A 23,315-nucleotide genomic window follows, 5' to 3' on the forward strand; every position below is an offset into this window, starting at 1 on the left:
ATACTGTACTCCAGGATCCTCCATGATGCTTCCCCAGAGAGTAAGAGCCCATACTTGTTGGTTTGATTCTGGAAGAGCCACTGGAAGGCAGTTCATCCTAGCTCTCCAAAGTACCAACACCAGTTGGGCAACACCTCCTCAAAGGTCTAGGTCCCAGGTCCACAAGCTCCTCCACCCAGCTTCAGGGTTCTGGTAACTTCTTTCTTTTCATCTTCCAGCCCCACTGAGCTTCCAACTCTAAAAGACTCCATCTAAAAGTGTCTATGTCTGGGCAGCTCTGGTGGCTCAGCGGTTTAGCACCGCCTTCAGCCCAGGGCATGGTCCTGGAGACCCGGGTTCGAGTCCCACGTCAGGCTCCCTGCATGGAGCTTGCTTCTCCCTCTGCCTGTGTATCTGCCTGCCCCCCCTTTCTGTGTGTGTGTGTCTCTCATGAATAAAATAAATAAAATCTTTTAAAAATAAAAAATAAAATAAAATAAAAGTGTCTATGTTTGAAGTTACATTTCTAATGTATAAGAGTAGTGGAGGAAAACTTACCTCTGGGCACTTTTGCTTATCAATTTAATAAAAGCTTTTACATATAAATGGTAATATATTGTATATAATAATAAATGTACATGATATATATAATATGCATCAAGTAGCATATATAATACATATCATTTTACAGGCTTAATGTATATATGTTACTGTAAAATTCACTTACTATTTTTAGTGAACTGTTATTTATACAACTTACTGCTTTTTAAAATTTCTTCTTTTCTTTCTTCATTTGATTGTGAGCTCCCTTGAAGCATATACTTAGGTGTGTGTGTATGTGGTTGTGCGTACACATGACTGGAATTGTGACTTGCCCTGTAAATGTGTGTTGGATTGAGCTACAATCACAAATCTACTGAGAATTCAGGCTACACCTCAGTTACCTTTGATCCCCTAGTAGCTAAGCACAATAACAGCTTGGTTAAAGTCAATGCTCAGAAAGTATCAAGTGATTGACACAGAGAAGCACTTAAAATAAAATCAGAATTTTTAAAAAAGAATTTGACTTAGAAAGACATCTAATTTGTCATGAAGTGTATATGGAACCTAAAGAAAAAGGATACAGGAAGAAAGGCTAGAATCAGAAATATAAAGAGGACATTAGGCCATGTAGTTTAAGGGTTGTAAAAGGGGATCCTCTTCACCCCTCACCTTGCCACCTTCCTACCCCTACTAATTCTACTGTGTCCTTCTTTGTCTTGGGGTTTCAGGCCAGTTAAAAGACCAACACCACCGGAAGTTGTAATACTTTAGTCAGTTGACCAGCTCTTTTACTGAAAGCACATTTTGATTTAGATCAGTGGGTTTGGAGGACACTGCCCCAGGGAGACATTTGGAAATTCCAGGGCATTCGGGGTTATCACTGTTAGTGGCATTCAGTGGGAAAGGCAGGGATGGCACATAGTCCTACACATGACAAATTACTCACATCCTACATGATTTTCAAGTATCTCACCAGATTATTCATGTAGGTAAAAACCTGTTTATAATTATCTGAGTTTACAACCTAAGTCCATTTTATTTTCATGATTCCTCTTTATGCTAAATTATCTAAAATGAAGTTAATTGTACAAATCAAAGGAAAACTGATCGTTTTCATAGAACTATCATAAAGTATTATCTACCATTTCATAGAATCGTATCACTGAAAGAAAAGCAACTAGACATCTGAGCCACCACTACAACAAGTACAATTCTGATTCATCAGAATTTTAGCTAAATCCACATGTAGGTGCAAGCTTACCTAACTCTTTCCTTATGTCTCCTGGAATAGTTATACTCCAATACTCTCATATTTAAATCCATATTTGTTATAAATCATGTTCCTTTTTTCCCCTTGTATTTCAGTTATGAAATTATATTGACTTTTTAAAATCACATGCATAGATAAATAATACTGTCTATGAATTTTGTTTGAGAATAATAAAGAGGACAATAAAAAAAAACAGGGATGTTGGGGCACCTGGGTGACTCAGTCAGTTAAGCATTCAACTCATGATTTTAGCTCAGGTCATGATTCAGGATCCTGGTACTGAGCTCCACACTCAGTGGGGACTCTGCTTGAGATTCTCTCCCTCTGCCCCTCCCCATACTCACCCTTTCATACTCCTTCTCTATCTCCAAAATAAATAAATAAATCTTAAAAAAAAAAAAAAAACCGGGGGCACCTGAGTGGCTCAGTGACTGTCTGTCTTCAGCTCAGGGTGTGATCCTGGGGTCCTGGGATCGAGTCCCCACAGGGAGTCTGCTTCTCCCTCTGCCTATGCCTCTGCCTCTCTCTGTGTCTCTCATGAATAAATAAAATCTTAAAAAAAAAAAAACAGGGCTGTGAAGCACAGGTATAGATGGAGAGAAAGATGAGAACAGCAAAAAGGTATCTGGTAGAAACATATTACAGAGAAGAAAGAAAGAGTGAAACCTGGAAAGAAGCACAGAAGGTATGTGATGAATGCTTAAAGATGAATGGGCTTTATGTAATCCTTTTTGCTAGGCAGAAATGCCACATTGGTGTTTGTCATGGCTTACAGGAGTTAGTCAGATGCATGGAAGGAATACAAGCACCAGAGTAAGGTAGACCAGCATTCAAACCCCAGTTCTGCCTCTTATGAGTCATGTCAACATGGGCAAATAATTTCAATTCTCTGAGTATTGCTCACATCAGCAAAGTGAAAGTCACATGAGGGCTTTACAAATTGGCTTTCCTGAATCTCAAACTCTATCACCATGTCTGGCATATCATAGGCCTTTGACAGAGATTAGTTCCTACTCTCCTGCTCCTAGATGTTGCCTCATACTAGGAAATAGTATGCCCAGAAAGAGAGAAAAGCCAAGACTATAACTGTATTAGGTATCTACTGCTCCGTCACAAAATACCACCAAATTGCGTCTTAAAGTAACATATGTATAGCTGACTCTTGAACAATGCAAAGGTTAGGAGTGTTAATGCCCTGCACAGTCAAAAATCTGCATATTTAACTTCTGACTCCCTCAAAACTTAACCACTAATCAGCCTATTATGGACCAAAAAAAGCCTTACCAATAACAAAACAGTTGATGAAATCACATTTGTATGATATAGATAGATAGATAGATTATATATATATATAATATATATATTATATACTGTGTCCTTATAATAACATAAGCTAGAGAAAACAACATACCATTAAGAAACATGTAAGGAAAAGAGCTTCCAAGACAGGCAGGAACTGAAAGAATATGTGACCTCCAAACCAGCTCTGCAAGAAATTTTAAGGGGGACTCTTAAAACTCCCCTTTAAGAAGAAGTTCAGTGGAACAATCCACAAAAACAAGGACTAAATAGATATCATGATGACACTAAACTCATATCTGTCAATAGTAACTCTGAACGTGAACGGGCTTAATGACCCCATCAAAAGGCGCAGGGTTTCAGACTGGATAAAAAAGCAGGACCCATCTATTTGCTGTCTACAAGAGACTCATTTTAGACAGAAGGACACCTACAACCTGAAAATAAAAGGTTGGAGAACCATTTACCATTCAAATGGTTCTCAAAAGAAAGCAGGGGTAGCCATCCTTGTATCAGATAAACTAAAATTCACTCCGAAGACAGTAGTGAGAGACGAAGAGGGACACTATATCATACTTAAAGGATCTATCCAACAAGAGGACTTAACAATCCTCAATATATATGCCCCGAATGTGGGAGCTGCCAAATACTTAAACGAATTATTAACCAAAGTAAAGAAATACTTAGATAATAATACACTTATACTTGGTGACTTCAATCTAGCTCTCTCTACCCTTGATAGGTCTTCTAAACACAACATCTCCAAAGAAACGAGAGCTTTAAATGATACACTGGACCAGATAGATTTCACAGATATCTACAGAACTTTACATCCAAACTCAACTGAATACACATTCTTCTCAAGTGCACATGGAACTTTTTCCAGAATAGACCACATACTGGGTCACAAATCGGGTCTGAACCGATACCAAAAGATTGGGATCGTCCCCTGCATATTCTCAGACCATAACGCCTTGAAATTAGAACTCAATCACAAGAAGAAGTTTGGAAGGACCTCAAACACATGGAGGTTAAGGACCATCCTGCTAAAAGATAAAAGGGTCAACCAGGAAATTAAGGAAGAATTAAAAAGATTCATGGAAACTAATGAGAATGAAGATACAACTGTTCAAAATCTTTGGGATGCAGCAAAAGCAGTCCTGAGGGGGAAATACATCGCAATACAAGCATCCATTCAAAAACTGGAAAGAACTCAAATACAAAAGCTAACCTTACACATAAAGGAGCTAGAGAAGAAGCAGCAAATCGACCCGACGCCCAGCAGAAGAAGAGAGTTAATTAAAATTCGAGCAGAACTCAATGAAATTGAGACCAGAAGAACTGTGGAACAGATCAATAGAACCAGGAGTTGGTTCTTTGAAAGAATTAATAAGATAGATAAACCATTAGCCAACCTTATTAAAAAGAAGAGAGAGAAGACTCAAATTAATAAAATCATGAATGAGAAAGGAGAGATCACTACCAACACCAAGGAAATACAAACGATTTTAAAAACATATTATGAACAGCTCTACGCCAATAAATTAGGCAATCTAGAAGAAATGGACGCATTCCTGGAAAGCCACAAACTACCAAAACTGGAGCAGGAAGAAATAGAAAACCTGAACAGGCCAATAACCAGGGAGGAAATTGAAGAAGTCATCAAAAACCTCCCAAGACACAAGAGTCCAGGGCCAGATGGCTTCCCAGGGGAATTCTATCAAACGTTTAAAGAAGAAATCATACCTATTCTACTAAAGCTGTTTGGAAAGATAGAAAGAGATGGAGTACTTCCAAACTCATTCTATGAGGCCAGCATCACCTTAATTCCAAAACCAGACAAAGACCCCACCAAAAAGGAGAATTACAGACCAATATCCCTGATGAACATGGATGCAAAAATTCTCAACAAGATACTAGCCAATAGGATCCAACAACACATTAAGAAAATTATTCACCATGACCAAGTAGGATTTATCCCCGGGATGCAAGGCTGGTTCAACACTCGTAAAACAATCAATGTGATTCATCATATCAGCAAGAGAAAAACCAAGAACCATATGATCCTCTCATTAGATGCAGAGAAAGCATTTGACAAAATACAGCATCCATTCCTGATCAAAACCCTTCAGAGTGTAGGGATAGAGGGAACTTTCCTCGATATCTTAAAAGCCATCTACGAAAAGCCCACAGCAAATATCATTCTCAATGGGGAAGCACTGGGAGCCTTTCCCCTAAGATCAGGAACCAGACAGGGATGTCCACTCTCACCACTGCTATTCAACATAGTATTGGAAGTCCTAGCCTCAGCAATCAGACAACAAAAAGACATTAAAGGCATTCAAATTGGCAAAGAAGAAGTCAAACTCTCCCTCTTCGCTGATGACATGATACTCTACATAGAAAACCCAAAAGCCTCCACCCCAAGATTGCTAGAACTCATACAGCAATTTGGTAGCGTGGCAGGATACAAAATCAATGCCCAGAAATCAATGGCATTCCTATACACTAACAATGAGACTGAAGAAAGAGAAATTAAGGAGTCAATCCCATTTACAATTGCACCCAAAAGCATAAGATACCTAGGAATAAACCTAACCAAAGAGGTAAAGGATCTATACCCTAAAAACTATAGAACACTTCTGAAAGAAATTGAGGAAGACACAAAGAGATGGAAAAATATTCCATGCTCATGGATTGGCAGAATTAATATTGTGAAAATGTCAATGCTACCCAGGGCAATTTACACGTTCAATGCAATCCCTATCAAAATACCATGGACTTTTTTCAGAGACTTAGAACAAATTATTTTAAGATTTGTGTGGAATCAGAAAAGACCCCGAATAGCCAGGGGAATTTTAAAAAAGAAAACCATAGCTGGGGGCATCACAATGCCAGATTTCAGGTTGTACTACAAAGCTGTGGTCATCAAGACAGTGTGGTACTGGCACAAAAACAGACACATAGACCAATGGAACAGAATAGAGAATCCAGAAATGGACCCTGAACTTTATGGTCAACTAATATTCGACAAAGGAGGAAAGACGATCCACTGGAAGAAAGACAGTCTCTTCAATAAATGGTGCTGGGAAAATTGGTCATCCACATGCAGAAGAATGAAACTAGACCACTCTCTTGCACCATACACAAAGATAAACTCAAAATGGATGAAAGATTTAAATGTGAGACAAGACTCCATCAAAATCCTAGAGGAGAACACAGGCAACACCCTTTTTGAACTTGGCCACAGTAACTTCTTGCAAGATACATCCACGAAAACAAAAGAAACAAAAGCAAAAATGAACTATTGGGACTTCATCAAGATAAGAAGCTTTTGCACAGCAAAGGATACAGTCAACAAAACTCAAAGACAACCTACAGAATGGGAGAAGATATTTGCAAATAACATATCAGATAAAGGGCTAGTTTCCAAAATCTATAAAGAACTTATTAAACTCAACACCAAAGAAACAAACAATCCAATCATGAAATGGGCAAAAGACATGAAGAGAAATCTCACAGAGGAAGACATAGACATGGCCAACATGCACATGAGAAAATGCTCTGCATCACTTGCCATCAGGGAAATACAAATCAAAACCACAATGAGATACCACCTCACACCAGTGAGAATGGGGAAAATTAATAAGGCAGGAAACAACAAATGTTGGAGAGGATGCGGAGAAAAGGGAACCCTCTTACACTGTTGGTGGGAATGTGAACTGGTGCAGCCACTCTGGAAAACTGTGTGGAGGTTCCTCAAAGAATTAAAAATAGACCTGCCCTACGACCCAGCAATTGCACTGTTAGGGATTTACCCCGAAGATTCAGATGCAATGAAACGCCGGGGCACCTGCACCCCGATGTTTCTAGCAGCCATGTCCACAATAGCCAAACTGTGGAAGGAGCCTCGGTGCCCATCGAAAGATGAATGGATAAAGAAGATGTGGTTTATGTATACAATGGAATATTACTCAGCCATTAGAAACAACAAATACCCACCATTTGCTTCAACGTGGATGGAACTGGAGGGTATTATGCTGAGTGAAGTAAGTCAATCGGAGAAGGACAAACAGTGTATGTTCTCACTCATTTGGGGAATATGAATAATAGTGAAGGGGAATATAAGGGAAGGGAGAAGAAATGTGTGGGAGATATCAGAAAGGGACACAGAACATAAAGACTTCTAACTCTGGGAAATGAACTAGGGGTGGTGGAAGGGGAGGAGGGCGGGGGGTGGGGGTGAATGGGTGACGGGCACGGAGGGGGACACTTGACGGGATGAGCACTGGGTGTTATTCTGTATGTTGGTAAATTGAACACCAATAAAAATTAATTTATAAAAAATAAAAAAAAAAAAGATAAAAAAAAAAAAAAAGAAAGAAACATGTAAGGAAGAGAAAATACATTTACAACATTGTATTGCAAAAAATCTTAATTTTTTTTAAAGATTTTATTTATTTATTCGAGAAACAGATAGAGAGGCAGAGACACAGGCAGAGGGAAAAGCAGGCAGAGGGAGAAGCAGCTCCATGCAGGAAGCCTGACATGAGATTCAATCCCGGGTCTCCAGGATCACGTCCTGGGCTGAAGGCAGCACTAAACCGCTAAGCCACCTGGGCTGCCCTGCAAAAAATCTTTAAATGGACCTGCACAACTCAAACCTGTGTTGGTCAAGAGTCAACCATTTGAGCTCAGTTTCTGTGAGTCAGAAAACTGAGCATGGCTGAGTGGGTCATCTGATCGGGGTCCCTCACAGGACCATCATCAAGGTGCCAGCTAGAGCTAGAGCTTCATCTGAAGGCTCAACTGGGAAAGATCTGCTTTAATGCTTATGTGGTTGTTGGCAAAATTCATTTTCTGGAAGGCTGTTGGACTGAGGCCTTTGGTTGCTCAGGACTGGTCAGATCCCTCCCTTAGTTATTGCCACATGGGCCTTTTCTAACATGGCAGCCTGCTTTATCAAAGCACACAAACCAAAGAGGCAGCAGAGTCTCACAGAGAGACAGAAGTCGTATCTTTTGTAATCTGATAACAGAAGTGACACTTCATCATCTTTGTTATGAACAAGTCACTATATTCAGCACACGCTCAAGGGATGGTTATTATAGAAAACATGAGCCTTAGGAGATAAGAATCTACCTGCTATAAAATAAAATAGATAATTATACATAATTTTTTCTAGATCAATAGGAAAATTAGCTGAGCCAAATACGTAAAAAATGTTTTTAACACTCAATCCATGAACCCCAACTTTTAAAAATATAACTCACTGATTAATTTTATGTATTTTGTGTCTTATACATTCCCATTAAAATCTGGTATAAAAGCTGGGAATATTCAAATCACAATGCTCTTTGAGGTGCCTGGGTGGCTCAGGCAGTTGAGCATTCGGCTCTTGATTTTGGCTCAGGTCATGATCTCAGGGTCATGAGATTGAGCCCCACTTCAGACTCTGTGCTAAGCATGCAGCCTGCTTGGGATTCTCTCTCCCCACTACTTCTGCCCCTCATCTCCACCTCCCATCACGCACTGTCTCTCTCTAAATAAACAAAAACAAATCACAATGCTCTTTGATTATATAATCCAACAAGAAGACAACTATGCTGAAATTTTTTTTTTATGCTGAAAATTTTTAAATCTTCTAACTGCTTTGTTGTTCAATGTGGTTTCTAACAGAAATCATAGTTCGGCGTACCTGAATCCTGGCAATCCTTCCCTTCACTAAACTCTAAATACAAAACAAACCTAAAGATTTAATGGACTATCCACTAAATGCTCCTTCTTAATTCCCACATCCCAAAATGAAAATCTGCATTACCTTAAAAAAAATGAATTATCTTATAAAATGTAGTGGCCACCCCTCAAACACTGATGCAAAGCCCCACAATCTATACAGTTCAGTGGTAAATAAATTTAAAAAATTAACTTCCTAGAATTAACTTCTGCTAGTGATCATACTTCTAAAATTCTCTCCCATACTTTGAAATAATACTGGCTAAATAATATGATTTCTGGGATAACTTTGGAAATGCCACTGTTATTTAAAACATATCCCCAAAATCACCTTTATAAGGGGCACTAAGTCCCAGGTGTCACCCAATCCACACTGCCCTTTTCTGAGCAGGTAAGACTCATGTTTATTCTATGAGGTTCCACCCTCACACTTTAATGGGATGAACTGGATCTGACACACACTGGACCAATCAGACTCTTTCCAAAGAATGTGAAAATCGGATAGAGGGACACTACACCCAGTTGACTTGTAGCACAGAAGTTCTGAGTACATTACATGCTTAGGCCTGGCGAAGAGAACCATGTTGAAGCCATGGATACTGTGATGGTTAATCTTGTGTGTCAACTTGATTGAGCCACAGGGTATCCAGATATTTGGTCAAACATTACTCTGGGTATGTCTGTGAGGGTGTTTCTGAATGACATTAATATTCTGAACAGGTAGACTCAGTTAAGCAGAGTGCCCTCCCCAGAATGGATGGACCTCATCCAATCAGTTGAAAGCCTGAAAATGCACCCCCCCCCCCAAGGAAAGGGGAACTTCTCCTGCCTGGCTGCCTTGAGGTAGGATGTCAATCTTTTCTGGCCTTCAGAGTCAAACTGAAATATCGGCTCTTTCTGGGTCTCAAGCCTGTCGGTTTTTGCACTGGACTTATACCATCAGCTCTTCTGGTTCTCAGGCCTTTGGACTCAGAATAGAACTAAACCATGGGCCATCCTGGGTCTCAAGCTTGACAACTGCAGGTCTTGGGATTTCCCACCCTATAAACAAATAAGCCAACTCCTGATAATAAATCTTATATAAGTATCATATGTATATATGTATACAAACACACACACGTGTGCGTGCATATATATCCTATTGTTTCGCCACAGAACCCTAATACAGATACAAAGAAAAAGAGAAAAGCAATTTGTAGGGAGAAAAATGAAGTGATGTGTACCAGAAAAGCAGAAATAAAAGATCATATTGCCTATGGAGAAAAAGCATAGGAAAGTATCTTGTCCTTACAGTCCTTCAAAAGATCTGGTTGTCCATCCTGTCCTGAGGCACCATGAAACACTCTTGACTCCTTATAACAAATTCCGTTTTACATAAACTAGCACAGTGGGTTACAGTTACCTACAACCCAAAGAGTCTTGAATAAGGTACTTGGTGAACCAGTGCTCCTGCAGTAGAAAGTCCCCATCTCTAGCTTGGCTCCCTGCCACATTCTGACAGAACACAGCAGCAGGACCGTTAAGACACGAGACCCCAGGGTCAGACAGAAACTGCATTCCCTTTCCAGCTTTACCACATACTAGCCATATGACTGCTGCCAAGTTACTTCATCTCTCTAAGCCTTAGTTTCATGATCTAAAGACACATGGGGTCGTTAGGAGAATTAAGGGAATTCTGAGCTCCAGGGCCATCATGGAAGGCCTTCCAGATAGCATCCTAGTTGTGTAGCCCAGTAGCTCTGTTTAATGCAGCAGCTGGCCCAGAGGAAGGGCTCCAAAGTTAGTCATTACTGTATCTTTCTTTTTTACATCACATTCTCTACCTGATTGCCGCCAAAGCCACTCACTGTCTTAAGCAAGTGAGGAGGGACACTTTTAACACAAAGTGACACAAGCACCTGCAACAATGTGTCAGTGGTTTTTCTGCTTCAACTCACTGTACTTTTCAAAATAAATATATATACCAGACACAACATCATCTCACATAGTAAAAATTACGGTAGCCATACCCTGTGTCTTTCAGGATATCATTCTCAACTGCCAAGAACCTAGTTTTTCCACCAAATCCCATACCAAAAGACAAAACAATGTCCTACAGAACAATGTCCTACAGAAGCATGCTGGGCTCTGAAGTAAGTCAATGAGACGTAGGTTAAAATCCCCACGTGTTGTTGGTCAAGTCTCTTGTTTTTTTCTAAGCCTCTCTTTTCTTAAGTTTTTAAGGAAATACTTCATAAGGTTTGGAAGGATTAAAATAAGTTATGTAAAGCTAAGAACAGTAATAAATAGAAAGTGCTAGCTTGTTTATTTCCAACCCTGGAATAACCAGGAACAAATGTATACTACTTAATAATATACTAATAATCACTCAACGGCCCCAAGAAAAAAATTTTGCTATTAACTTCTATGGGTCTAATATTGTCAAGTCAGTTAAAACAACTTTACCTTAAAACAGCAGGGTAAGATTCTGAATCTAAATGCAATTAAACTTTTCCCTAAATGTAGGGTGGCCCTACATTTCAATTCATCCAGGATAGTCCTGGGCATAATTATTAATAAGGCCCCATTTCACTCTTGAAAGTGTCCTGGTTTGGATAATAAATTATAGGATCACCCTAAAGTAAAATCTCTCAGTGAAAGATAAGCTTTTAAAATTTGTTATTTCACAACCATGTCCGTTTACTGTGGTTTATTATAATTTAAATTTTTTCTGTCTTACCTTTGAAGCACACTGAAAATAGAGAGCATTCAGGGTTCCATATCTACAGAGCAAGTAGCTTTCCATACTGCCCAGACTTGGGAGTTATGACTCACTGTAAGTCTTTACTGCAAGGGACAGGTCACATGAATGGAGTAACAGGACAGGACCATCTTGCTCAGCAGCAGTTGCTGAGGTTTATGGAGACCCACACCGCACTGTGCTGACTTACAATCAGGGAGCAATAGTACTTGACACACCTCTGGCATTTGACAGTATAAAATGTACTCTCACATTTGCCATCTAATTTAAAAAACAAACACCATTTTCTGTTCTACCATGTCATGTGCATCATCTGCCACGGCTACATAACTGGGTGGCCACCTGGAAAGCCACTGCATTAGCTCACAAGTTCTCTGAAGCTCGCCCTCTCTCTACCCAAGATCCCCAGAACTTGCCTGCCTCAGCATCTTGACCCTCACTTTCTACCCACTAACATGGATTTGAAGACCAGTTTGGAGTCTTCTTTTCCATTTGGAGCCCTGCCCCCTACCTCCACCAATAATGTTCAGCTCTGCTCATCAGCATCATGAAGCCAAAGCCAAAGATGAGAAACACCCTGTATACACTCCTACTCAAGAACATGTAGCCAGGTCTCCCCTTCACCTGGACCCTGCCCATTTGGAAAAAGGGATAAAACATTACACCCTCCCCATTTCATACATGAAGAAACCAAGGCAGGGAAGATCACATATCAGCAACACTTGAACTGGAGTGTGGGTCTTCTGAATCCAGAGTCCACCCTCTTCCTCAGACGCCAGTGCTTCTCAAATTTCAGTCTGCATTTACAAAGTCAGCTACATATTTGCAGGGATTAATCCAAATGCAAATGTTGGGTCCCTTGTTCAAAAAGCAGGAAAAAATCATTTTCCATTCTTCTCTGGTCTCCCTCATGATGGGTCATGATGGTTTTTTGTTTTGGTTTTTTTTTTTTTTTAATTTGCTATTTACAACCCTGGGCTCCTTCCATACAGGGATACTCATAAGGTAAGTACAGACTCTCAAAGGTGCCCAGAGCCTCCCCTGAGATTGGACTCACAGAGCACATGCACCCAACCCTGACCTCCTCACACTCTTGCCCAGGTCCCCACTGGAGGCAGAGGACAGCAGTAGATACTGGGCTGGGACAGAGGAGCTAGGAGCTACCCTAGCAGGATGAGGGGATCACAGATAAACTGAGACCCCAAACACCCAACACATACTCCAGCAGCCCATCAGATTTCACTTACAATACACAGATTTGAAGATAAAATCAGTAAGAAGATCAAGACAACAATCCCAGAGCATTAAACCCCAAGCACAGGGCACTTCTTCTGAGCATAGTCACTGCTCACATGGCCATGAAACTGGCCTTGTGCCGGGGATCTTGTTAAACAACATGACCTGAATAGGTCAGCCTGGGGTGGCCCTGAGACTGTGCATTTCTCACTGGCTCCCCAAGATCCTAATGTTGCTGGCCTCAGCCTAGCCTTGACTAGCAAGCTTCTACAGAACAAATCTCATTTTTTAACTTGTTTATTATGTCAGAGCCAATTAAAGGCCTTCTATTTCCTTCATTATTCAAATAAGGCAGCCATAAAAACAGGCATTAAATACAAGTCATCATCCATTGTATCCTTAAAACTTGATGGATCAGAAATAGTGAATCTATTCACATTCATCCTATCCTCCTGCCTGGGTCTAAAGACATCATAAACAGACCAGAGACGTGCAAAGCTACTCCTGCACATTCTGATACCACTCAGGTGGCCCTCACACAAAGACAGCCTGATTCCTCCCCAGGTAGACATGCCACACCTGCTCAGAAAGGCCTGTTATTGGAAATTGTCCAGTACAGTTTTCCAAAACAGGAGCAAAGGGCCCGTTTCTTCAGTTTGTGGATGGAGAGACAGCAGCTGAACAGTAGACAGTTTTACAAGCACACTCATTCCGGAATGGCAGCAACCGTAAACTCTAAGGGAGAGAAGGTACAAGGTTTCTCAGAACTCCTATAACAGGAGCTCTCAGACTGTGGAGTCTCACTCAGTGTCAACCCACAAAGCACACAGCACATGGAGAATGAGACCTCCAGCAAACTGAGCCTCAGTCTCTCAATCCCTAAATTGGGATTTGCCCAGCCTCTTGGGATGGAACCTCTGATCAAATCATAGGAGACCATCAACATGCAATTTTGTGAACTACAAAGCTCGGTGTGAGTCCAAAGCTGTTGTTATTTAACAGTTTAAGAAAATGCTATAGGTGATTAGTGGGTGGTACATTCCAGCATGCTGTCCCACAGTATCTGACATACGTCTAGGGGATGGGGAATGCTAATGGAATACATTCTTTTAAAGGTGGAATGTTGTGAAGACTAACAAATCACTTTTATAACTGGAACAAACCATTCCTGCCATTCAGTAATACTTGGAAATCCATCATCAATTTGATTTACATGCTGCATCAATAAACCACACAAAATGTAGCCTGTGGAGCCCAAAGAGTAAACAAAAGTAAACAACTGTGTTTCACCTGCCTTGTTGGTGAGACAAAATGAAAATTCTGGCTACCTCAACTGGAATAATGCCTTTGGTCTCTGACTGGTTTGGTTATTTTTGGAACCTGTTATGGAATATTAACTTTATTTGCTCTAATTCTGCAGGAAGCCACATTAGAAGTACAAGGAAATATAAATGATTAAAAAGCAGAAGTGGAAAAAAAAAGTAACCAAGTATTTTGCCCCAACTTTCATTAGCTAATATATCAACGGCATCTCTCCAAAAGTGCGAGACCCCCAATTGCTATGCTTGCTGCAGTGCTGACATGACAACATTCAACCCAGTTAACTCGCTGGTGTTAGCAGATTTTTTTTCATTGTCTGTCTACAAATAAACATAAGTGAAGGAATGATATAGGAAAGTAACATTTTAAATCAGAGGCAGGGTTTTCAAATTTATAATGTGGCAGTGAGGGGAAAATATGAAGCTAGCTGACCCACTGAAGAATCAAGCTCTAACCTAAGCTCTAAGTTAAAACCAATTGAATTAGCAAACCACAAAGAGTAAAAAATATCAAAATAAAACCTGATGTATTATTTAAAGTACACTAGTTTCTAGACCTCCCAGGTTCACACAATATGTTATTTTTTTTTAAACCAGGTCTTTACAAAAGACACCAGTCTTAAGTTATACAAAAGAGGTTTTTAATCCCAATTAGTTAGTGTCCTTTGTTGATATTATTCTGCTTTTTCTGACCAACAATAATGAATAACCCCCAAGCACTAATGAATAACTAATTCCCTTTGTCTCCAAGGACAGTAGAGCCCAAAGAAAAAATGTCAGATGCCCTAAAGTAAAATAAAAAACCTTTACAATGAAAATCTTCCCAGTTATATAGTCCTACGGGTGCTGCAAATGTGGGATTTTCTGAAATATTTAAGTAGCTGTGTCAAATGTGCTTAACGTGGGGATCATAAAACTGATTTCCCAGATGCTTTGAAAAATGCATCTCTACCAGTCTAATTACAATTCATAACTGTGGAACAGGAAGTAGAGAGAAATGCCATTATTAGTACAATATAACTGAGATTCTGTACTCAACAATCCTAGCAGGGCTAAGAAGTTACCAACTGTGGAACGCCCTCCACACTCACTCGGCAGCACAGGTAAACACAACAGTTCTCATCTCAGTACATGAAAAATTTACACGTAGTAAGAAATTATTTTTAAAACTAATTTCTGGGATGCCTGGGTGGCTCAGCAGTTTAGGGCCTGCCTTCGGCCCAGAGCGTGATCCTGGAGTCCCAGGATCAAGTCCCACATCGGGCTCCCTGCATGGAGCCTGCTTCTCCCTCTGCCTATGTCTCTGCCTCTCTATCTCTCTGTGGGTTCTCATGAATAAATAAATAAAATCTTTTTTAAAGGGGGGGAGGGGCTTAAGGCTCCCTTTGATTCTTTTTTCTAAAATGAGATAAAGGGTAGGCACAAAGTGAAGAGTCTGATATCTTATCATCTATAAATAAATAAATAAATAAATAAATAAATAAATAAATAATAAAATAACTAATCTCTACTGCCTTAGAAATGTCAAGCTAAAGTCACTCCTTATTGTAGGACAGAGTCAATAAACAAATATACGGGCCTGGCTGAGAACCAGGGATCCCACTAACACACGTGCAAAGAGGAAGTGTGAGGAAGAACGCCATCACGTTGTATTTTAACTAGAACTCATTACCTTCCTCTGAGTGATTTCCTAATTCTGTCCACACACAGGGCCTGGAAGCAATGACACCCAGAGTCAATAAAATCATGATTTCCTCCAGTCTTCCAAAGATTTCCCACTAAAAGAGATCCAAGCTTTTTGGGAAAAGGCCAATTCCAGGTCTGGGGCAGGGAAGTGCAAGTGGGCCTGGAACATCTTGTTATGTGTGAAAGCAAGGAAGTGCCTGATGGGAACCTATCAGAAAGATACAGGAACTGGCCTGAAGGGACCCCCACCTGCCAAATGTGGGACAATGTGAGTATCAAAAAAGAACAGTGATAGTAATGAATTATGGCACAGTGGCTTTTTAAAAAGAGTACATGAGGTCTATAGAAATTCTCAAAAAAGGAGAAACAGAAGTTCTTCTTTCCAGAAGATTACCAAATAATAAATACAGAAGGAATACGGGAATCAGAAAAATCACCATTATGTAGTTAATAATACAGTAACTGATTCACACAAGCATCATTGATGGAGAGCAAGATATCTGCATAAGGTTATGTATTAATTTTGAAAGGGAAAGTGTCCACCAATGCAGATCCTGATACCACCTTAGCCAGATGATCAAAAGAAGCATCACAAATACTGGGACAAAAGAGCATCCACTGCTCCCAGTATATAAGTCGTTAAGTAACCTATGTGGTACTCCTGCTAAAAACATTTCACCCAAACCTAATCATAAAGAAATGATTAGATGAACCAAGTTGTGAGACAAGATAATCAACCTGAACTCTAAAATATCAACATATTTTGTCATGAAACACCAAGAAAAGATGGGGTAGAGGGCAGTCCTAGGAAAAAAAGGAGACTAAAGAGACATGACAACCAAATGTAATGCAGGATTCTTTTTTTTTTTTTCTTTTAAGTAGGCCCCATGCCCAGTGTGGAGCCCAGCATGGTGCTCAAACTCACAACCATTAGATCAAAACCTGAGCTGAGATCAAGAGTCGGACACTAAATCAACGGAGCCACCCAGGTGCCCCGTAATAAAGGATTCTTGACTGGATCCTGAATCGAAAGAAAAGAACAGTTACAGAGGACATATGGGTTATAAGTAGGGGGAAAAATAATATGATAAAGTAATATAAAATATAAAATAATATAAAAATTAATCTGAATATGAATTTAAATATGTATTAAATTTTAAGATATGACTGAGCCCTACTGTTGTAGCATTCCTCAGTTAAGATTCCTGCTATCCTGGTTGTACAACATGAAAAACATCTGCTTAGAAATTTGGGGGTGAAATGTCAGAATGTCTGCAACTTACTTGTAAGTGGTACAGCTTCCTTGAGAGAGAAAAAGGTAGCAAATGCTAAAAAGTAAAATAAAATATAATAGAATATAACACAAAATAAGATAAAAATCTAACTTTTTTAGAAAGGTAAACTCAGGAACAAATAATGAGTTTATTTACGAAGTAAGGTGTGTATGATTGACTAAGCAGGGAGACTTAAGTGGGGCTCCTGGGAAAGCCGATTAAAGGGGGTCAATTTGGAGGGAGTTGTCCCTTTCGTCCTTCTGCCTTTTGTCCTGCCTTCCTCCTTCACTCTTCTCAGAAGACAGACTCCAGAGCAGGAGCAGGAGTGGGGAAAAGATGAAGGGAAGTCCATGATTGTGGACCTGACACTTCTGAGGTTCTAACCATCAGCAGCATCACCATCCCTGGGCTGCCCTTTGTATAAGAAAAATTAACTCCTGGGACACAGGTTTCTGAATGTTCTCAGTTCATGGCATTCTTAGCATCTCATTAATTTTTTCATGGTGCCCCTAGGCCAAAAGGAACAACTAACACTACCCTTTATTAAGTAGTTAGGTGCCAACAACTTAATAGTATTTATGTACTAACAATCTATTAGCTGTTTGAAAAAAATAGTATACATAAATTAAGAATAAAGGTATTCTTATTTCATTCTTGAATAACCACTATTACTGATGGGAGTTGCATTCCAACCTGTGCTCTCTACTACTTCAGCTCTTGGAATTAGATTGGATGCTACCCCTTCAGCTCCCATTCCACAATGATTTTCATTCAGTACTTGCTTGTCTTTATCATTGTGATAAAATACACGTAACATAATATTTACCACATTAACCAATTTTTTTATTTTAAAGTTTATTTATTTATTGAAGTAATCTCTACCCTCTACATGGGGCTCGAACTCAGGACCCCGAGATCAAGAGTCACACACTCCAAATTTGCCAGCCAGCCAGGCGTCCTCTATCTTAACCATTTTTACTGTGTATATGAAGTACCTCCACACTGCTCGGCAACCGTCACCACCATGCATCCCCAGAACTATCCCGTCTTCCCAAACTGAAACTCCATTCCCATCCAACTTTAGCTTCCCATTCTCCCCTCCCTCAGTCTACAGCACCCACCATTTGACTTTTCACCTCTACAGCTTCACTCTTCTAGGAATGCTGCATAAGAGGAATCACACAATAGCTGTCCTTCTGTGCCTGGCATAGTTCACTGAGCACAATGTCTTCAAGGTCATCCATGTTGTAGCATGAGTCAGAATTTCCTTCCTTCTTAAGGCTGAATAATATTCAACAGTAGCTATAAAGACACATATTATTTACCCATTCATCTGCCTACACTTGGGCTGCTTCCACCTTTTGGCATACAGAGTACTAGCTTTTCCATCACAACCACTGCAAAGTGGAGCTTTGCAAAGATATGACATCACTAAAAGGATGGAGTGCAGTCTAATGTTGAAACTGTGAACCTCCTCAAGCTAGTGCTTTGCCTGGTGTCCAAAGGATACCATGTATCCTTCTGTTTCCTTCAAAATTAAGAATATCTCATGGTTCCCCCAGAGTTTGCTGTGGTTCTCCAATGCCCTTGGTATACTATTTGAGAATCATGCTCCAATGATGTGGAATCCACTGTTTTTTGAGTTTTCAGTTGAATAGAACTCAATCCTTAATTAAGTAACTTAAACACTACAATCAAATTTATATTTCTCATGAAGTTCCCACTGGAGATTTCTCCCATTTTTCAAGTCAGAAATTTTCTGTGTGGCAATCCTTAAATGACATATCTCTATACCCACTTCCACTGGATTCCTGAGAGATGGTATAATCACTCTCAAGGCTTAGAAAATGTATTTTCTTGGCCACCCTGTAAACTGTGCTTGCCCCAAAGCAATGGTACCCCACTGTGATAGTTGGTTTTATATGCCAACTTGAGTAGCTCGTGAGGTGTCCAGACATTTGGCCAAATATCATTCTGGGTGTTTCTGTGAGTGTTTTCAGAGGAGATTTACATTAAATCAGTAGACTGAGGAAAACAGACTGCTCTTCCTAATGTAGATAGGCCTCACCCAATGAATTGAAGGCCTGAATAGAATAAAAAGCTGACCTTCCACTAAGTAAGAAAGCATTCTTCCCTGACTGACTGCCTTCAAACTGGGATATCGGCTTTTTTTCTGCCTTTGGTCTCAAACTGAACCCTTGGTTCTACCTGGGTCTCAAACCTGCCATCCTTCAGAAAGGGGGGGGGGGGGGAATACCATTACCCCTCCTAGTTCCAGGCCTTCAGACTCAGACTAGAACTAAACCGGAAGCTCTCCTGGGCCTTTAGCTTGCTGACTCATCTTCCATATCTTGGAAACTCTCAGCCTCCATAATCTATTCAGATATAGGTACAGGTACAGGTATAGATTCCAGCATAGACATATTTCCTACTGGTTTTGTTTCTCTGGAGCCCTAACTAATACAGCCACAGAGTCACAGGTTCTTTGGTACCTGTCCCTCTGGGTCCTGACACGGCCAGTAATGCATGAGAAAACAATGACAAATCCAGGGAGAGATGTCAACCTCAAGTTTATCACATAATCCTATCACATGATCCCCAAGTTTAAAACACCTCCACAGCTCACCAGTGTGCTCAAGATAGATCCCAACTCCTCAGCATCTCATCTGTAACCTTTATCTGGCCTCTGCTTAGTCCTCTCCAGTCTGGTCTCTTACCACAGTCCCTATACCCTCAATGTGGAATCAGGCAGAAGTTCATGAAACACACATGATGTCTCCCCTCCAGGTTTTTTTTTTAAGATTTTATTTATTTATTTGGCAGAGACAGAGAGAAATAAAGAGAGCACAAGAAGGGGGAGCAGCAGAGGGAGAGGGAGAAGCAGGCTCTCTGCCAAGCAGGGAGCCCGATGTAGGACTCGATTCCAGGACCTTGAGATCATGATCTGAGCCAAAGGTAGATATATAACTGGCTGAGCCACCCAGGCTGGTTTTGAGGGTGATTCTCCCTCTATCCAGAATAAACTCCATACAACCCCCTCACACACACACACACACACTCACATGCACATATTCTTCCACAAGACATACAATTTGCATGCTTGTAAGGCTAGCTCCTCATCTCTCAGGTGTCTGCCTAGATAGCCTACTCTCCTCCCAGATCCACTTATCAAGCAGGGGCTGGAACCCTCCAAATGTTGCCCTAGTGCCATCAGTGTATCCCTACCAGAGCCCTAACTGTGCTATATCTTAACTGCCCACTTATTTGTTGAATTTTCCTAACTCCTTGAGGGCCAGGACTATGTTTTATTAGCTACTGTATCCCCAGAACAGTGGCTTACCTATAATACATGCTCAATAATTATCTGATCAGTAAATGATTGGATGAAGTTCAGAGGGTCCTAGATCACCATTCTCAACCTGTTGTTGGCTTAATTTAGGAACTGTCAACCAAGACCTGAAAGAGACACATTCAGCCACTGTTGGCACCATCCAGAGTGGTATCCAAGCTACAAGGCCAGAAGAGATAAAAATACAGTTACCCTCAACCCCTAATCCATGCTCATGCGTGGCCCGACCATGCAGATCCAGAACAGGCACTGTGAGCTCAGAAGCTGAGCAAGGAGGCAGAAAGTTGAGAAGAGGAGAATCAGGGGACAGCACTGATTTTTACAAGAGTTCCAAGATATATTAACCCTCAGAGTTCACTATCCCTGACTTACTGGAAGCATAATTTTTTTAAACTATGTATATAATTATACCCACTTCTGGTCACCATCAAAGTAACATCCCCAAACTCCTTACCAATGGCAATGCTGAAGTTATTTGTTCTTTCTAGACGTTAGTTCCCTTGCCCCTTAAGCAGCAGTAGCATACAACCCAGGGCTGTTTTGAGGAATAACTGAGATTCTGTGTTGGAAGCACCCAATACAGTGCCTGATACAGGCTTATTTATGACATAATAAATAGAAGCTGTTAGTACTATCAGCATTAATATTGTCAGCCAAGATTCAAAAACTGGGCCTCCACACCTAAAAATGCAAACACATGAGCCTGACATCAAGGAACGTAGCTCACCATGCTATGACGCAGCAACCTGACAAGGATCGAATGATTTTGGATGCACCCCCAGGGAAAGTTTTTCCTATGCTTGTTCTAAATATCAATAGGTGTGAGAAATAAAACAATCTAAAGTCAAACCTAAACCAAAATAAGAAAAAAGCTACGTACATATTTAGGGTTTTTTCTTAACCTGTCCATTTATACCATACAGAGGAATACAAAGACACTAAAACAACTTTTTGGTTACTCATCTACTACAAATGAGTATTCACCTGAACTGGGTGAGTTATGAGTTAACTGGGTGAATGACTATTCCAGCTGCTGGCAACTTTATTTGGTAGTGTACCGACCTAATACAAACAACTAAAACCAAATGCTAAAAATACCTACCGGTATATGTAATTGTGCTATTTTATGTAACCAAGCTATATTTCACAAGAGATATATATTCTTTCTTTTTTTCTAGCCCAAATACACATTTCATGTGCAACATCACTCATTACGTCAACATCAGTTCCTATAGAGAGAGTATGTCATTCGAATAATTTGTTATTCTCCAACAATTCCGTAATTTAACAATTCCGTAATTTAAAATACATGTTATTCAAACATTACTGAACTAAAAGCACGTTCTCTCTGCACTTCAAATTAACCAAGTTTTCTAGTTCTTCACAAGCCCCAAAATACATCGTTTCATTATTCTCTTCTGGCTTCCTTCCCTCTTGTCACCAGCTAAACTACAAAACTTATATGAGTCTTGCTCTTGGAATAATTTTTTATCATTTCTATGTATGAATTCCTCACTCTATTGGCTGTTAAACCTTCCCCCTTCTTATCCTTTTCCTTCCAAACTTTCCTTCTAGCACCCAACCCACATCATGATGGCTCTGGCCGCCCCTCTGCTCTGTGGCCCAGGGAATCCAGTCCCTTTGTGCATCCCGAGGTTAGGGGCTTGCTAAACTGGCTCCTGCCCTCCACCACCACCACCCACCCTCACTCCCTATGTCTGATCTTTCTGTCTCACCTTTCGCTCTGCTCCACAGCCCCATGAGGTACCACATTTACCCCTGTGGTCTCCTTACCCTCACACAAGTACACATCCATCCCAGTACCAAGAAAGCTGCATATCATTAAGAGACTATTAGCTTTGACCCTTATATTCAATCATGTGTTTTTCCATAAGATTTGCTGGCAGAGAAGGATTTGGAGAGGAGAAGAAAAATCGTTTCCACTTTTAAAAGATCCCAGAAAGACAATCCTACCTTTCCCAAGATTTGGAGGAAAAGGATTTCCAAACTCCTGCTGCTTTGGCTTTAAAGTGTGTGGCCCTGACATGCCTCCAGCCTGGGTGACCTGGTATCGTGGCTTCCCATTGGTGAGCACTTGTCTCCTGGGGCTCAAGGCGGGCAGATGGAGGGGGCTCTCGGCCATGTTGCTCTGAGGAGCCATCCCTCCTCCCGAGGGCATCTTGAGATGGAGGCTGTTACCAAGGCTTCCGATGGCAGGGCTTGCTGTGCTGCCACAGGACGCGGGGCCAGGAGTCCCAGAGTGGGCTCGGATGGGAGGAATGTGTTGGCCACTGACCATCCCAGGCCCCTGTGGGGTTCCTGATGTCCGGTGGAGACTCATGCTGCATGACCTTCCATTCATTCTGAAAAAACCTGTGGCCAGGATGGTCAAATATCCAATGGCACTAATGACTCCTTTCAGGCAAAGTCCAATAAGTTATCCATGGTGTGGGTTATTAGCCTGTTTAAAAAAATAAATACAGGCATTTTTAAAAGTAAAAATGAAACTAAGTCACAGTGAGTTTTCAACCTGTGTAGCATTCATATCAGGAAGAAAAGAAGCACTCTTAGCAAAACGGCTTTTATGTAAAGCAGGGTCATCAAATACATGGTTCATTGGCAGGCACTCTCCCCTCCTGCATTCATGGTAGACATGGATTATGGATCACTGTATTGTTTTATTTGCCACTGAGCCCTTCTCAATACAGTGCTCTTGGCAACTACAACCAATCAACTGGTGCCAGCTTGCAAAATGAAACCTATTTGGCTCCCTAGAATATCTGTCCATACTAGTTCACTTTTGCTACAGTGAGTCTTGGGAAATCCAAAGCATCACCTTTGCAAGCTGTGAGACCAATGCTCCAAAGTTTCCAGTAAACAAGCA

The 23,315-nt window shown here is 40.6% G+C and overlaps 1 protein-coding gene across 8 annotated transcripts in view; it reads right to left on the reverse strand.

Moving 5' to 3' along the window:
- Nucleotides 1–23,315, reverse strand: part of GLIS3 (GLIS family zinc finger 3) — a 621,575-nt gene that overhangs the window by 421,683 nt on the left and 176,577 nt on the right. For 7 of the 8 annotated variants that reach the window (XM_055311375.1, XM_055311377.1, XM_055311373.1 and 4 more), the window contains one exon: nucleotides 22,406–22,892. The exons of the other annotated variant lie outside the window; for it this stretch is intronic. In XM_055311375.1, the coding sequence (XP_055167350.1) occupies nucleotides 22,406–22,793 (388 nt within the window). In that variant the 5' untranslated portion in view covers nucleotides 22,794–22,892. The remainder of the gene's footprint in view (nucleotides 1–22,405; nucleotides 22,893–23,315) is intronic. 8 annotated transcript variants of the gene reach the window in all.

Source organism: Nyctereutes procyonoides, unplaced genomic scaffold (assembly GCF_905146905.1).
Source record: "Nyctereutes procyonoides isolate TBG_1078 unplaced genomic scaffold, NYPRO_anot_genome, whole genome shotgun sequence".
In the NCBI taxonomy this organism is placed as follows: domain Eukaryota; kingdom Metazoa; phylum Chordata; class Mammalia; order Carnivora; family Canidae; genus Nyctereutes; species Nyctereutes procyonoides.